At 37.5% G+C, this 17,824-nt stretch overlaps 1 protein-coding gene across 1 annotated transcript in view; it reads right to left on the reverse strand.

Annotated features, from left to right (window-relative positions):
• The window catches only part of LOC107563685 (potassium voltage-gated channel subfamily H member 5-like), a 114,242-nt gene that overhangs the window by 3,665 nt on the left and 92,753 nt on the right, over positions 1 to 17,824 (reverse strand). The window contains exon 11 of the mRNA XM_016248624.1: positions 15,534 to 15,730. Within this exon, the coding sequence (XP_016104110.1) occupies positions 15,534 to 15,730 (197 nt within the window). The remainder of the gene's footprint in view (positions 1 to 15,533; positions 15,731 to 17,824) is intronic.

The following is a 17,824-nucleotide window of genomic DNA, read 5'->3' on the forward strand; positions in this document are numbered from 1 at the left end:
CTAGCCTTAAACAACGAGCAATATTTGACAATAGCATATTTGCCAACATAGCGTTAAGCAATGAGAATGAAATAAGAAACTTAGCAGGAAATGTTGCTTAATAATATATTTATGGGGGAAGCATCACCCCAAGCTCAGCAAGTGAGGAACCAGAGGAAAACGACTGTAGTTACCTGTATTTTTTTTTACACACTGCTTGTACTTGCTTAGAATAATTGGACTATATTTAAATCCCTTGTGTCCATTTGAGCGCTCAGTCGTAACCTTCCAATCACCTACGAAGTGTTTTATTTTTATTTTTTTATATATTTTTTATAAATGAACATAGCTTGATCTCAGCCAGTTCATTTCACCCTAATTTCTCATGCTCATATGCTCACATTACTCAGCGTGAGCACATATTCAAGTGGATCAGAAATTATGAATCTCTAATAAGTGGCAGTCCAGCAGGGGAAGCATACACACTGCGGAAATACTTCAAATGACGGTCATTGATATTACATTCTTATATGTATAGAAGCCATTAGGAGCGATAAACGCATGCTTCTGATGCATCTGAAATCAACCGCACACTCACACAGCTAATGAAACATCAACCTTAGAAATAAACAACCGTAACATTGAGATTATGCCGCTGAATACAGTGAACCCCAGTTGAAACGCATACACGAGAATGCTTCTTTCATTTAAACTTGTTCTCATGGCCTTAACTATCGGCGTGTCCTCAGAGCGATTACATGATCTAGACTACGTGTCTATGATGCTGCTGCAAATATGCTTTTTTTCAATTAGCAGACCAGGTAATATACACAGCATTATGGATTAAAACAGCATTCACTTATCTTAGATGTGGATTTCAGATGTTCTGAAACACGCTGCAACAGTTTGATTTGCGAGCAGCGATGCTTGATTTGCTCCGGAGCAAGCTGAAATAATGCTGCTGAGTAATACTGAATAGAGCTTATATAGGAACGCCGTGATAGGTGTCGTATTCCTATAGGTAGATGTGATCAGCTGAGAATCTCAGCTTGACTCACATGACCTGCCAGAACTAACGCTAAAGCTTAATGTCCGAGCCAAACAGAAGCTATGGCTAACAGGGGAGGTCTACAGACTCCTGAAGACGCAGAACGCTGCCTTCAGAACTGGAGATGAGGTGGGACTGAAGACAGCAAGGGCCAACCTATCCCGCGGCATCAGAGAGGCTAAGAGACAGTACTCCAGGAGATTAGCCCATAATTTCAGCAACAGCAGAGTCACTCGGAGCCTGTGGCAGGGGATACAGACCATTACGGACTACAAGCCCCCACCGCAGACCTGTGACAGCACCATCTCCCTGCTGAACACCTTCTCCGCTCGCTTTGAGGCACTAAACAGCACCACTGCACAGAAGACTCCACCTCCTCCAGGTCGACCAGGTGATGACGCTGTCCCCAGACAGCGTGAGGAGATCCCTCAGCAGGATCAATGCACGCAAAGCTCCAGGTCCTGACAACATTCCTGAGCGTGTACTGAAAGACTGTGCACTCACCGATGTCTTCACAGACATTTTCAACATCTCACTAAGTCAGGCTGTTGTCCCCACATGCTTCAAAGCTACCACCATCATTCCAGTCCCGAAGAAGTCGTCTCCATCCTGCTTCAATGACTACCGTCCAATTGCACTTACCCCCATCCTCATGAAGTGCTTTGAACGGCTAGTCATGCACCACATCAAGTCTGCCCTCCCCCCCTCCTTGGACCCCTTCCAGTTTGCATATCGGTCCAAACGCTCGACCGATGACGCCATCGCCACTACCCTCCACTCAGCACTCCGCTCGACCGATGATGCCATCGCCACTACCCTCCACTCAGCATTCACACATCTGGACAAAAAAGACTCCATGTTAGAATGCTGTTCATAGACTTCAGTTCAGCATTCAACATAATCATCCCTCAACAGCTCATTCACAAACGGATCCAGCTGGGGCTCAACACTTCACTGTGCAACTGGCTGTTGGACTTCCTGACTGGGAGACCTCAGGCAGTACAGGTCAGCAGTAACACATCCAGCACCATCACACTGAACACTGGGGCCACCCAAGGATGTGTGCTGAGCCCTCTCATCTTCACTCTGCTGACACACGACTGCACACCGTCACACAACTGTATGTGCTGTACATGTGGCAGAATTGACAATAAAGCAGACTTTGACTTTGATGTATTGGTAGTAGCAAGTCTCCATACCTACTCTGCAGCAGCAGCAGCAGTAATAATAGCAGCAGTAGCGTGTGCAGCAGATCTAGTCTACCAAAACCAAGTACATTAACATTGCCATATTCATTAACATACCAAACTATCCAGAGAGTTGTCATGACAGAATAGTCACACTGTGAAATGCAGTCACTCTGCAAAGTATAACAATATTTAAAAATAGAAAGAAAAATAACTTATTTTATTGAATGAACCATTCACAAACTGAATGTTGGAATGGGAACCATTCTGTTGTACAGTCAGGTTTCTGTTTCAGAAAGAGCTCTTACTGATTTACATATCACTATAAAAGATGAAGTATTTGCTCTCATGCTTGCGGCCAGCTATGCAGGCAAGTGCCACTGGTGTGGTTCCTGAGGCATGACAGCATTAAGCAGGACAGCACAGTACACAAATGAACAACACTGGAGCTGTGCCAAGTGGGTCAACAGTCAGGTTCAGGAACTTGTGCCATTTAAACTACCAGTACTTAGAGGTTATCACAGATCTGTACAGTGATTCAGAGCTTTCAACCAACAGCAACCTTGCACAAACAGCCTGCCTCTTTTCCTTGCGGAAAAAAAAATCGTAAACTTGTTGGAAAATTACTGCATGCTTTTTCATCACTATCAATGTTGTGTGAGATAATGTAACAGCAACCATGCTGACTTAAAAAATAATGAGGGCATTTCTTGTTGGGTAAGGGAGTATTATGTAGGGAGTTAAATTCAAGGTTAACTTTAATGTTCTATAACTTTAAATAAGATCTAGAGGTAATATCGCGAGAACGGAGACCCGCGATTAGGATCGCGGGAGAGAATGATCGAGAGAGTGGTGAGAGCGTAGAGGGAGAGATGACACGTTCTGTGTAATCGGATGTGGCTGATTCATGATGTTTACCTCTTCATGTTTAATAAATCAAGTGTTATGATCTGCCGAGCTCCCTGTCGGTGTCCTCCTTGGATCAAAGCCAAGAACCCACGAGCCAGAGCATGGTAAGAACTGTGACGCTCATATATAGGAACAACACGCGTTACACAGTATTTAAAGGCTGGCCAATACTGATAAGCTGTTAATTATTTAAATAAATAAAAATCTAACAACAACTGAATGTAGGCATCACAACATTATAATATACATTAAGGAAAATATATTAATTTTGAGATTTGCTAAAGATTACATTTAACAATGTTATTAAATTATTAGGGATTTTAAAGATCAAAATTCAAATAAATAAGTGATAGATGACAATGAAGGTAATCAAAATGTAAAAACAAAAAAATAAGCATGCACAGTTAAATATCCAAAATCAACTGATACCAATGAATTAAAATAATAATAATAATAATATTGCTGTTAACCAATATGGTACCAATATATAATGCACCCATAGTTTAAACAGCCATAAGTGTATCTGAGCAAACACTTAAAACAACCCACATCCTGTAAAGGGTAAAGGGTAAAGCTGTTTATTATAGCTAAATATAGTAATCTATGTGTTAGAAAACACTCTCTGTCTTTCTGTTGAGTCCAGACAGGTCTTAGCCCTCCTTTTTCTCCCTCTCTCTCATTCTTATATATACAACGCATTCTCTCTGAATTCCTCCTTCTGTATCCATCTCTCTCTCTTGATATTATGTTTTAAATATGTCTTACTTATATGCGAAGTATGCATGCTTAAATGTATACATTAGCTTCTCTTGTTTTTCTGTCCCCAATAAAGACATGAATGTTATGACTACAAGGGTAAAGGAGTTCGTGATGAAACCATGAAGACAGTTCAGCATTCTTCGCAAAAGTCTATTCCTAATATGTCCATGTTTTTCTGTACATGTGGCTATTTTATATAAACACATGTTCTTGGCCAAAGATCCTACGTGTATGTTATTCATATCCTCATTGGTTAAGAGGATGAAACTCCCCTCGACATATGCCTATATAATATCTGTATTTCTATGAATAAATTGAAGTATTGAGGATACATTTGACTGTGTGTTTTCTTACTTCCCGGCCGTATTTACACTTTAAGGAGACTGAGAAAAGGTCACGGTGGCAAAGAGAATTTACAAAGGGACCAAATTGTTATTCTTTATTAACACTATGTCTACCATAAAACACCATTACATACTGTATATGAATGTGAAAATGCAGTGTAATTGATGTGTATACTATATGGATGCAATGTTATGTGCCCTTGGAATAAAAAAAAGAGCTGTGAATTAAGTGAAGTGCCATTACGCCAGAACATAAAGAATTTACTCTTTGGCCTCAGCTATGCACGCTGTTAAAGTATTCCCTTTGTGCAGTCTCTTATTGGATAATGACAATTATCACAACGCTCAAGCTATCTGCTGAATAAAAGCAGAGACAGAAAGAAAAAAAAAACTTGTCAACAGCCCGCATCTCTGCTGCGGAGAAAAACTGATTAGGGATTTATAAGGATCTATTCACATCCATGGGGAATTTTAATGAAGAATCCAATATTTCATTTACACTCTCTGGAGCAAGCATTATTGTTCTAACCTGTGTGAAGAGGCTTTTTTCCTCTTCCAACAAAGATGGATTGTATAATTGGAATAATTGCACAGGCATGCCAGGTCAGTCTTGTTTTATTTAACACAGCCGTGAGTTCACTCCTGGACATAAACTCAAATTAATGAGCTGTAGAATTAGACTAATATTGCTGCATGTCTTAACATCAAAAACTGTCCAGCCTGCAATTTAACAGAACTGTCACAGTAGGAGTATTAGGGACAAATCTACACAGCATTTCTTCTACATTTCTTGAGATAACATCAGCCCCACACAGTAACAGCAGCTCAGCCAATGGCATGAGTTTGGGTGCTGGACTTTCTGTTTGGCTGTTTCAGACAAGTGTCAAACAGGGAACATTATTTATTATATATTTACGGAGTCATTATGTGTCAATACAATGAAAGTTAAGGGGTGCAAATGACTTATGTACCCCATTGACTTTTATTTTATGGACAAAGAAACATCAAAAAAATATTCTTCAAAATATGATTTTTTGTTTTAGAGATGAAAGTAAGTCATTCAGGTTTGGGACAACATTAGAGTGAGTATATAAATCACAGAACTTTCATTTTTGGGTGGACTATCCCTTTGAACAACATTATCAAGAAAAATAAATGGTCAGTGTTAACACATAAACACCAAAATTTAACACCATGTGTGGTGGATTGAGACATAAATAGAGCAGATGCATGAGCTCAGAACCCAGGCCACGTGGTTACGGAGGAAAAAAGACAACACGAATGATTTATTGAACCTACAAAATATGCTTATTTCATCTCACTTCCCCTGACTTTGAATGAACAGGCTGAGCACCTGACCAAGCTGTTTAGGCCAAGATTACCAAAAAGATTAAAAAACAGTGAGCATGTTAATAAACCTCTCTGTAGGTGTCATGTTACGGTCGATGATCACACACAATGAAGAAGATATGATATATAAAAGTCTTTAATGAATAATCCACAATACGAAACTCAGTAGATAACAGGCAAGGTCACAACTGTGAAATACAGACGACAACATAGATGAGACTGGACAAACTCAAACTGAACACACAGCAACTTATATACCTTAGTATATACCTAAAATGTGAGCACTGGGAAATACTGTAAGAAACTCATAACAGCATTTTATCAAACAAACAGTCTTTGAGACTAAAGCCCTATTTGGACCGTAATTGTTTCTTAGGGAGACTTAAGGTATTTTCAGGATTTGCAATGGTAGTCTGTGATTTTATTGCCGTCCGAATCCAGAATGTCGGTGTTTTTATCCTACCACCCACGTAAAAATCCCCGGCCAAATTATCTACTGTTTTTTGACAAACACCAAGGTCGTGTGGTGATGTAATTACCGTCCAAATCCACAACAAAAAGAAATCAATACAAAATTCACTGTTTAAATATTTTTTTTCCACTGCAGAACACCGTATGATAGGTGTTGAGCTTCGCTGTAATTTGCACGGATTTTAAAGATAGCCTATACATTTATTACAAAATATTATTATTAAATTAAACATGAATTTATTCTCACTACTCCAAGCATGTGCCATTTTATTCACAGCAGACAATCATGCAACCGACCACGTGAGCAGCGCGCACGTTCCCACAAAACTTGCTCCTCCACCGTGAATACATCGCCATCCAAATGCATGAGTTTTATCACTGATGTGCCATGCAAATTCATTTTTACTGACGTCCACATGAGAAACAATTACCGTCAATTACTTTAAGAGAGTGTTTTCTCTTCATCATCTTTCCTCTTTAATTCACCTTCAATTTCTGATAAGTATGCTAATTATATAATGCTAAATATACAAAGATGTTATTTTCTTATTATAAATTAAGTATAATGTCAAGGATAAGAAAAATTATGAGATCAACTCATATACAGGATTTGGAATTCAAATTTTTATGTCTACGTTTTACATTTTTGAGAAATAAAAAAGTAAACTTGTGGCATTGATCATGTGACTTTGTACAGGCAGTCAAAGATGCTCGCTGGATCTTCTCAAATCATGCTTCTTCACATGATCATTGGGTTTTAAACAAACCTGTCATGTTCACGAGTGTTCATTAGCCAGAGTACCAATTGGTTCTCATGCGGCATGTATTGTATCAGAGGAATAATCCAGGCAGTGTGCTTTCTGTTAAGTTAAACTCTCAAATACCTGTTTCTTTAATAGGTACATTCAGTTAAACAAGAAAAAATACCCATTTGCCAAAGAAAATATTCTCATAATCTTGTTTATTCCCCTTAGTCGTTGACTGACTTTGATAAATACATGAAAGGAATGATGCAACACTTTCATCACTCCAAGATCCACATGGAACATAACATGCCGTGACAGTGACTGAGTGACAGACAGTGGGAACGGTGACAGTTACACCGTCCCACCGTATCCCTGGGGATGAGGTGGATTATGAGAAAAAGGCCTTAACATACAAAAATCCATTTCTTTCTTCTCATTCAGGTTGTTTTTTTATGAATGCCTCTTCCTTTTCAAAAAAATAAAATAAATTGAAACGCATTAATATAAACAATATAAATAAATCCTCTTTTTGCTATAGAGGTTTGCCTATTGATTATTTACTTTTATTTAAATTGGTTATTGAAGATAAAGCTACCAAAACAAATTTGTCATGTTGACGTCACATTTTTGAATACATGGTTTAGGCTAAAATGGGAATTGAAGTAAGGCTGTTCTTGACCAAAAATAGACTAAAATGACCAAAAATTAAAAAACTTTGACTTTATCATATAAATTCATAAAACCACTTCAATAGGCAGGCACAGGATTTGAGATAGATGGAGAGCTCTCTAGTTATTAAATTCTTTGCACACTTTTAGACACTTTTTTTACTAAACCCGTGTTCTCTTGGGTATTCCAATCCAAGAGAAGAAAGGAAAAAAGTGATAAACTGTATAAAGTGTGTGTGTGTGTGTGTGTGTGTGTGTGTGTGTGTGTGTGTGTGTGTGTGTGTGTGTGTGCGTGCGTGCATGTAAGAGAAATTCATATTTCATATGTAGCCGAATTATCCTGTACTGGCTTGGTGTTTACCATTCTATATTGAGCAATAAGCACAAACAGCTTTGGAAAATTAATCAAAGTCAAATGCACAGCATGACTGCTGACACTCTTTCTCTTGATAAGCATAAAACCATTTGCCTTTGTTCTGGTTTGCATCGTGACTTGGTTTGAAAAGGTTACGAGTCATATTATACCCAGGTGCAGATATCTTTCTTTTTTTTTTTTGTATATTACATGATAATCAACTCACAGGGTTTATTTCTGTGCCTGATTTAAAATTATTCAAATTACTCACATTAGCCCCGCTGAGGTGTAGTAACAGCAGCTGTTGAAAGTCTTTCAGTCTCTGCGGTCTTTCATACAGCTGTTAGGTTTGTTAGAAACTGTTGAAACTACATCCATTTGCAGCTAAAGATAAATTAAGTATCTGTGGACTGGGATACCAGCATAGGAAAGTAGCCCTAATTTGATCTGCTATCCCACGAGAAAAATGCAACAACATAGTTACTTGCTGATTCGGGTTCTCATTTAGTCAAATTTTCTGAACAGTGCCACTGAAATGTCAATATACCAAAAACAAAAAAGTGACAAATGACACTGGTACTCCACAATACTCCACTGGTCTTGATCATGAAAAAAGATGATAGAGAAATCTAGAACCAAAATGGTTGCAAATTAATATTGCATCGCTTGTAACATATTTAACAGCAGTTTAAAAGTGAACTACCCAGTGTCTGGCACTAAATAGCATGTTTAATTTTCTCCAAAGCATAACTGTGGCAGCATTTTATGTTGTTTGATGAACGTATCACGGCAGTTCAGAAATGAAATGTCCTCTATCGCATTTAAAATTAATGTACCACCTACAATAAACCCTAAACATAACCAACAGTGTTAACAAATGCAAACGTGAGATAAAAACTCATTTGCTGAAGCAACCATGCCGTTTTTTCTCTCTCTTATACAAGGCTCGGAGCTCTTTTGACTCCTGAATTGACATTGTAATCATAATTTGTGTGAAAAGGAACAAAAGTTGTTGGTGTTTTACTGCCTCTAGTGTTCATTTCACCTGGAAACTGCAGTGAAATATGTGTATAGGTAAGTTTTTTCAGTTTTGCAGAAATATAGGCAGTCAAGTATTTCTTACACGCCTGGGTTGGTGTTAAAGCAAGACTGGAAATAAATTTTGGACTAAGAACTTCTGCTTTAAGCACAACAAACACAAAAAAGTCTATAAGTATATAAGATGAAAATAAGCCATAGTTTGCGTAGAAATAAAGGGGCAAATAAACTGTGAAGACCGAGACCCACAAGGGTACTTGTTTTTATGGTTGTTATTGCTATAGGAGTTATGTTTGGGTGTAAAACAACTCACTGTAGGAGATTTGAAATGTGTCCCTGAGTTTTGAAAGATTCAGATGATTTTCTGCAGAGCAAATGGGTGTAAAGGCAAAAAGCACAGGGAACTGAAACAAAAGTCTTCCAACACAGCAAAATCCAACAGTGAAGATTAATGGGATCTGGCAGGTATTTATCCTACCTTTGCAGCCCCCCTCCCATTCAACACTCCTCTGCTTTGCTACTTTAAGTATAGTGAGATGCTAAAGATCTGCCAGAGACAGGGTCTGTGCCCCCATCCCAAGGCTGAGGCATCACCAGCCCGGGAACGCCCAGCTCAGCACTTTCCAATCACGGCCGGCCAATCAGCAAATTATTGCAAACTACTTCAGAGTCAGGACTACGATATTCCCTTTTAGGCGATCACGTCCATTTTTCTGCATTCAGACATGCAAGTGCCTCTTTTCACTCACCTATAATGCTTCCTGTCAAGAATACGTTGGCTACAGAGAGCTGATGCCATTTTGCAAGCCATAAAATTAGAGTCTCTGTTTGGGGATCAATACCTATCTTGGCCTTTGTTCTTGGGCCAAAAAGCTGCATTTAATCACTTCACGTCTCTGCCCACAGAGCTACCAGCCAACTTCAACTAATCTAAAAGGATAATTTCCGGATCAGCACAGATTGAATGACAATCAAGTGGAATAAATCTCAAGACACCGCCAAAGAAGAAAATCAGTCAAGAGTTGTCTAAAATGAGGTATTATATTACTCATTTGAAGTGTGAGTTTGTGAAATGTGCAAAAAAGGTTTTGGGTGCAAAATTCACTTTTATGGTTCATTTCTAAAGTGAAAGTAACTTTTCCACTGCTTTTCATGTTTGCCATATTTAGTTTCAGAAATCATCTACTGTATGTTGTACCTGTGCAATCTTTATGTTCAGGATTATTAAACTTATTTAATGTCTCCACAAAGTTTACAAAACATAATATAAACTGAGGTCAGGATAAATGTAGCTTCATGGATACTTTGAAGTAACTATAGTACACTGAGATATTGGCTTTGAAGTTTAGATGTATCCCTTTAGTAATTCTGTAAGAGAAGGCATATGGCCTATTAGAGTTACTATTTTTATCGATAATGTCCACAGTGGCTATAGAAAATATTACAGGGATCTTGTCTTGCTTTCCAAACTTATAAACAAAGTTTTAAGAACTGAAACAGCCTGCATCATAAGATCAGCCAGTCTCGCTGTTTACATGTACTTTCTGATCGTGTCCCGCCCAGTTTCCAGGAAGCATTTGTACAGATACCTCATCCTGCAGACACTCAGCCTTCTGGCAATGAGATGTAGCAGCCGTAATTGAAAAATAAAATGAACACTTTTATTCCACAACATCTCTCCAAATTAGCTAATAGTTGAATATTCTCTGGGTCATGTTTTTAGATGCCCATATATTGTATGCACACAATCAGACACGCACACAACTTACAACCAGACTGCAGCTTATACATAAATCACACAATAACATGTATTCTGGGTCGTTGGTAAGAATCTTTTTTTTTAAGAAGTCTCTTACATTCAACAAGGTTGCATTTATTATTCCTGTGGTGGCAAAGCTGAATTTTCAGGAGCCTTTACTCCAGGCTTCAGTCTCACACAATCCTTCAGAAATCATTTTAATATGCTGATTTGGTGCTCACGAAACATTTACAGTTTGATCAGTGCTAATTCTTTGATGAATAGAAAGATCAGAGATGTAACTCTTATGTAACAATGTAAAAGTCTTACTGATTCAAAGTTTATGAACCATAGCATACAGTACACTCACACACACACACACACACACACACACACACACACAGACACCTTCTTACTGATGCTTACAGATCCAAGACTATCACATAATTTTAGCCAATTTGAAAAAACTTTATCCATGTCAGCCAGCTAGATAACATTACCTTGGTAACAAATCCTCAGAATTTGCAACACCAATGTAGAGTATATCATAGAAAACCAAACATATGTGTTTGCAACACTGTAAAAATTACGTGAATTTAACGGTAAAAGACTGTAAAAATGCTACAGTAAAAACCTGTTAAATGGTTAATGGTACATTCCCCTACTATATACGGTGAAAGACTGTATTGGACATTACACACAATTTTACGGTAGTATACCATTTTTGGAAGTGAAAAAGACAGTATAATTTACAGTGAATAACCGTAAATTGACATTCCCAGAATTCCCTGTGTTACATTTCAAATTTCATGGTTTTTTGTTGAAATAACTATGTTTAGTTCTTAGTTTTTTCTTTATATTAGGGTTGTATGTTACACCTAATGTTATTGCATTATTTCAGTTTCATGTGTGTTACCATGATGGTGTTCAGTGTTTGTGTGAATGACACTGTGCACCTTCTTTATGTTATTATTTAAAAGCTGCTTGTGATGGGCTTTGGTTCATCATGTGACTTTCTCATCACCACCTGCATTTGGTGGTTATCAGTGTATTACAAAGATACAAAACAGATTTCTGTACTTCAATAGGTTGGTATATTAACATTATATCAGTTAATAAAAACCGTAAAACCTAAAATGTTGCTACTGTATTTTTATGGTAAAATTCCAGCAACCACAGCTGCCGTTTTTTTACCGTAAATTTTATGGAATTTTTTTTTACAGTGAAGGCATTAATAATGGACGTAAAAGGCCAATGAATGTAAATTCAAACATCACAATTTCTGAAATGGATTCGCTGGGGGGCAGATACAAATAGCCCCACTGGTCAATGCACCAAAAATTAACTGTTCTATTAAGCACGGCTTATCTGTGTGGACACACTGTGATCTGATGATTTCTCTATGAATCTTTCTCTTGATGCTGAGAGAGCATCTCTCTGCCTGTCCTGTTGGTAATGGAGGGGATGATAAAGTTGCTTCACCCACCTTATTGGCAGGGGTTTGTAGCTTTCCAAAGGCCTTGTAAATCTTGTTAGGAGGAAAGCATGGCAGGCGTAGAGGATTCTGCTTCCTCTTTGCGTTTGCTGCCGAGATGAATCAGCTCGGGCAAAAAAAGACTCCGATCTGACACTAATCAACGGCCGAAGACAAACAGTTGTGAGCTCATCGGGTAATGGTGGAGTATTCGTTTGAGATTGGTTTGGATTGTCTGCTGATCTAGAAAAGGGATCGTCTACTGAACATGTGGAAACAAGATACGAATACTCGAAACGGGTTAGACACAACTTTACTTTCACAACTGTATGCCAAACAAAGCCATCTGTCAAATATCAAACTATCAAAGGTCATCAGTTCAGCAAAGCTTAATGTGATCTACTCTGACCACCATGAACCACATGAGTTACTTTAACTAAAAAAAAAAGAAAGTTCAAAGGAACAGTTCTTTACAAGCCAATTGCACCACACAGCAAATCCATGACTGGATGTAAAGCCTTGGAAAAATTCACTCACTAACACCCTAGTGGCCAAAGGCCTGGGGCTCTGCGGCTCTTTTAGGGTGACCTTTGCTTTCAGAGATATTTACAGGGCTTTCACTGAGCTTTTTTCCTTACAATCAGAACCTCAGTGAGCTGTTCAGACATTGACCAGCAGAGATTAGCGATAATGAGGGAGTATGAAGGACAGCTGAAGAAGCCTTTAAAGAAAGTGTGAGAACTTGGGCTGTGAATCTTTTATTTTTATAATCATGGCGCCTCCTAAGACACTTATTTTTAGTCAAATTCGAAGGCATCATCACAGATATCTTTCACCCATTCCCAGAATGCATTGTGATGAGCTCAGTGAAAAAAATATATCCAGGATAGTGGATGAGAAATAAACAGACTACTGCTCAAAAGTTTGGGGTGAGTAAGATTTTTTAAGTAATTAATTACTTTATTCAGCAAGGATGCATTAAATTCATCCAGAGTGACAGTAAAGACATTTTACAAAACATTTCTATTTCAAATAAATGTTCTTTTTAACTTTCTACTCATCCAAGAAAAAGGTATCACAGTTTGCACAAAAACATTAAGCAGCACAGCTGTTTCCAACATTTATAATATTAATAAATGTTTCTTGATTTCTGAAGGATCATGTGACACTGAAGACTGGAGTAATGGCTGCTGAAAATTCAGCTTTGCCATCACAGGAATAAATTACATTTTAAAATATATTAAAAGAAACAGTTATTTAAAATTCTAGTAATATTTCACAATATTATTATTCATTTTTAATGTATTTTTGATTATACAATTGCAACTCTGGTAAGCGTAAGGAACTTCTGATGAACTAATATTAGTATAATATATTAATATTATTAAAATATAATTAAATAGTCCAGTGTAATTACATATTGATTGTATATTTTATGTTTTATATTCTATAATTACCCGTTTAAACGTTTGTCATGTTGTGTGTAGGGTGAAGATGAGATGATAATAACTTAATAACATTAGCAGGAGGTCACACTTCTTATTATCATTAATAAATGATAAATGTGTGTGTGTGTGTGTATGTATGTATGTATGTATGTATGTATGTATGTGTGTGTGTGTGTGTGTGTGTGTGTGTGTGTGTGTGTGTGTGTGCATTCCCACTGATTTGACTCATGCTTTTTTCAGAGTGTGCGCTGTGGGGGGGCCGTTTCTCCTCAGCAAAGCCGGCCCATCAGCAGCGTTACCCAGTCGACTGAGCACAGCAGGGCGATGGGGCGGCCTCTGTCATTCCACTGACAAAGAAACCAAAACACTGCCCTTAAAAATCTTCACACTATTCTCAACTCAGCCTAGTCAGTATAAACAATGGTTCTCGACTTGCTGTAAAAGTTAGCACATTTAAATAATAATCAACAGTAAAAACCCATCAGAAAAATCACAGTATGTACATTAAAGACACAAACATAAAAAAATAATATTGCAACAAGAATTTTTCAATAAGAATGAAAGCATGTCGTCTACTAATGAAAGATATACCTCGAGCTCCACCGATCAGCTGCATGCAAAATTCATGCACTCAAAGTTACTCAGAGACCTTGAAGAACCATAACCATTTAAATCAATTAAGTTGTGCCCTTAGCAAAGTATCCTCTCATTAGACAGGTCCTCTTGTACTGTGGCCAGAGGAACTAAATTAATATTGTGGCTCAGTGATTCCTGTCTGTGTCCAAGAAGTCCAGCAGCTCTATGAAATAATTTAGTAATTTATTTTGTTTACTTGAGAGGATCCAAGAAGGATCTCCCATCCCTCATTATTTAAAAATGACATTAACACACCTAATTTCAGTGCATCGTTTCCTCAGTAATATAGATTAGATACAGCAACAGAGGAAATCTTTGCGTCTAAATATAGTTTTATACAATGCTCACTAATTATGTACCTCAATGGCAGTAAAGTGCACAGCTGAGGTCTCCTAATTGTGTTGTGAGTGCACAAGGTCTTTCTTTTGTCAAGAGACCCAAAGTTCTCCATTGGCGGTCTGTCAAAATGAATATTTAAGGAATGTGAGGTCAGGTCTGAAAGCCGCAACAGAGCTCTGAACTCATGCCAACACAGCACACAGCAGGACTGCACAACACACATTTAGGTCAAAGTGCACCAGGATGTGCTTGAATCTATATTGAAAAAAAAATTTAACTGATATGGCAAGATAAAAAAAGAAAAGGAAATATAAAAATAATAACAAAAATATATGTAATACACACAGTATTTCAATTTTGCAATATTTCATAATTCATTTAAAGATAGATTAAAAATTAAAAAAAAATTAATCATTTTAAAAGTGAATTTAGGCCTCAAAATTACAGTATAATCCACAGGATGAAAAATGCATATTTATTTTGAGAGTTGTGATTTAAGATAACATTTAGCTGTTATTAAATTATTAAGTGTCTTCAAAGATTAACTGCGATTGTCAGAAAATAGCAAAGGTAATTGTAAATGTAACAATAGAGGAAATGAGTATATCCAATATTAACAAGTACTAATAAATGAAAAATAAAAATAAAATAAACAAAAAATAATAATAATCTCGGCTGAACACTGATATGTTTTCCATATGCCACAAATTCATCATAGCCACTTTTATCCAAATATGTCATTTGTAATGCTTCATATTTATTTTACTCATAAAGTTACTTTACTTCAGTTTTTTACTGTACTTTTTGCTTCAAATCAAAGTTTATCATGTATTTCATCTCAGAGCTGGTTGGTTTTATTCAGGTTTTCTAATGTCAAGACTTTTAAATGCCAGTGCAGGGGAAAAAAAGCCTTCTTGAACCAAGACTTGAGAAAAAGTGGGCAATCACGTTTGAGTTCTATTCTCCAAGAAGGGATTCAGCAAAAGTCTGTTGCCATTAGAACGTGATATTTGGTGACAACAAGCGTGAGTATGTAGCACTTACCCGCTTGCGGAGGTTGCAGGTGAGGATGAGGTTTCGGGAGAAGGAGTTGGCGAAGGCTGTGTAGAACTCCAGCACTTTGAGTAAGGCATCCCTCCTGATGACATGCAGGTCGCAGTACGTCAGAGCCCTCACGTTAGCACAGGCATGAGCCAGTGTGGATTCCTTCCAGAACACGTCACCAAACACATCCCCCTTACCTGGGACAGAAGACAGGGATCATAGCTTGAAATTACATCAGATATAAAGTTGCAGGAAAAAAGTATGCAAATATTGTGCAAAAAATATGCAAAAAAGTTTTTCAAATTTGAGCTGAATTTTCAGCATCATTACTCCAGTCTTCAGTGTCACATGAGCCTTCAGAAATCATGTCCTGATTTGCTGCTCAAGAAACATGTATTATTATTAATAATGTTGAAACAGTTGTACTGCTGGTGTCAGGTCTTCGATAATCAGTAAGATGAGATTGGAGTTGCTGGTCAGAGCTGCCCTGTCATATAACAAAACTCTCATACATTTGGTGGAGGTTATTGCCGGCACTTACTGAATCCAAGGGTTTACATACTTTTTCTTACCAACAGTTAATGTTCAGTATGGACCTATTATTTAAGGTGAATGTATTTGTCTTTTGTTGTGACTTACACTCAGTAACATTTTAATACTTTAATTAACACTTTTATTCACATGCTTTTCCCACCCTGCACAGCGAATGCTTACACAAATGTTTTTTTTTTCTTTAAGGAAGCTTGTTTCGGTTTCTGCCACGGGATAAAAAAAAAAAGAAGGTAATTGCAGCTTTTTATCTCACAGTTTGGGCTTTTTTTCACTCTGAATTGCGAGATATACTCATAACTGCAATTATATATATATATATATATATAAAATCAGAATTGTGAGATAAAAAGCCGCAATTATAATTTTTTTATTTATTTTTTATTCTGTGGCGGAAACAATAGAACAGAATTCTGAGAAAAAAAGTGAGAACTGTGAAATATAAACTCGGAATTGTGAAAAAAAAAGAAAATAAATTATAAATATATATATATGAATTTTGAGTTTATATCTTCCAATTGTGTTTTTTTTCCCTATCAGAGTTGCTAGTTCAGAGTTGTGGGATAAAAGTTGCAATTACCTTTTTTGTTTGTATCCCGTGGCAGAAACAAGCTTCCACAGATCTTACTACAGTATGACATAGGTACAGTATCTTCTAAGTTCACACACCAGACTCATGAGAGAATCTGTACAAATAAGTACCCAGTGTTCAACGCTTTTGATGAGGGGCATCATTAGGAGCCCAGCAGGTTTAGTCTGGTGGGTTCAAGTAAATGCCTTAGGGCTAATTAACTCACAGCGTTCGCATCTTATTTCATTTCATAATAATTAAAGCAAAAGAGCATCTGATCCGAATCCCCATTAGAGAGAAGAGACATTAACTTCCTCTCTACGGTGTCTCATAAGGTCTAATGTCATGTTGTTTGCAGTTACACCACGTCAATGAAAGGGCACGTCACATTCTTGTGGCAGTGGTACATCAGCAAGACTCGAGAGATGATCAGATAAAGAAATAGTCCAGTCAAAGAAGGGGAAAAATCTTTAAACATGCCTGTTTGCACACATGTTCATTAAAACAAAATAGCCATCCTGTTTTTATTGTTCATAGTGGAATTGATTCCAGGCTCAGAGTTAAATGAGGAGGTAGTAACTGTCTCTTTGCTGAAGAGACATTTGGGGTGGGGGGAGGGGGGCTGTACACAAATTAGACAGATGACCAAGGCCTGATAGTTATTGTTTTCTTAATTTTTAATAAGAGGTTTACGAGCCAGGACTTACTCGTCTTTTACAAGAGCAGTTTGCATTTGTGCTTAAAAATATGCCTCTTTCTCTGACAACAAATCTGGTCATTGTTATAGCACTGGCTGCACTGGAGACTGTGAACTACCAGTGAACATCCCTGTGAAACAAAAGACTCAACAATCAATGGACGGAGAATCGGTCCCCACAGTTCCATTACAGCAGGATAAGGAGACGGCGTGGACAGAGTAACAAATGCCACATATAACGCAAGGAGCAGAGTGTGGGCTTTTATGTTACTTCAGAGAATGAACGTTAGCGAGTTCACTGTGTAAGATCCTGTGTGAAAACCATCTTAGAGAATTCACTGCATTAGTATTGTGCCCTTTATAAGTTTGTTATTTTTCAGCACTTATGCAAAGCTTGATGTGTTTTGGAGCTGCGGTTAGTGCCCTCAGGAAAAACCTACAGAGCTCTGATGTATTAATGTAGTACAAACTGGA

The sequence above is a fragment of the Sinocyclocheilus grahami genome, unplaced genomic scaffold, assembly GCF_001515645.1.
Source record: "Sinocyclocheilus grahami isolate Dianchi unplaced genomic scaffold, SAMN03320097.WGS_v1.1 scaffold886.1, whole genome shotgun sequence".
Classification (NCBI taxonomy): Eukaryota; Metazoa; Chordata; class Actinopteri; order Cypriniformes; family Cyprinidae; genus Sinocyclocheilus; species Sinocyclocheilus grahami.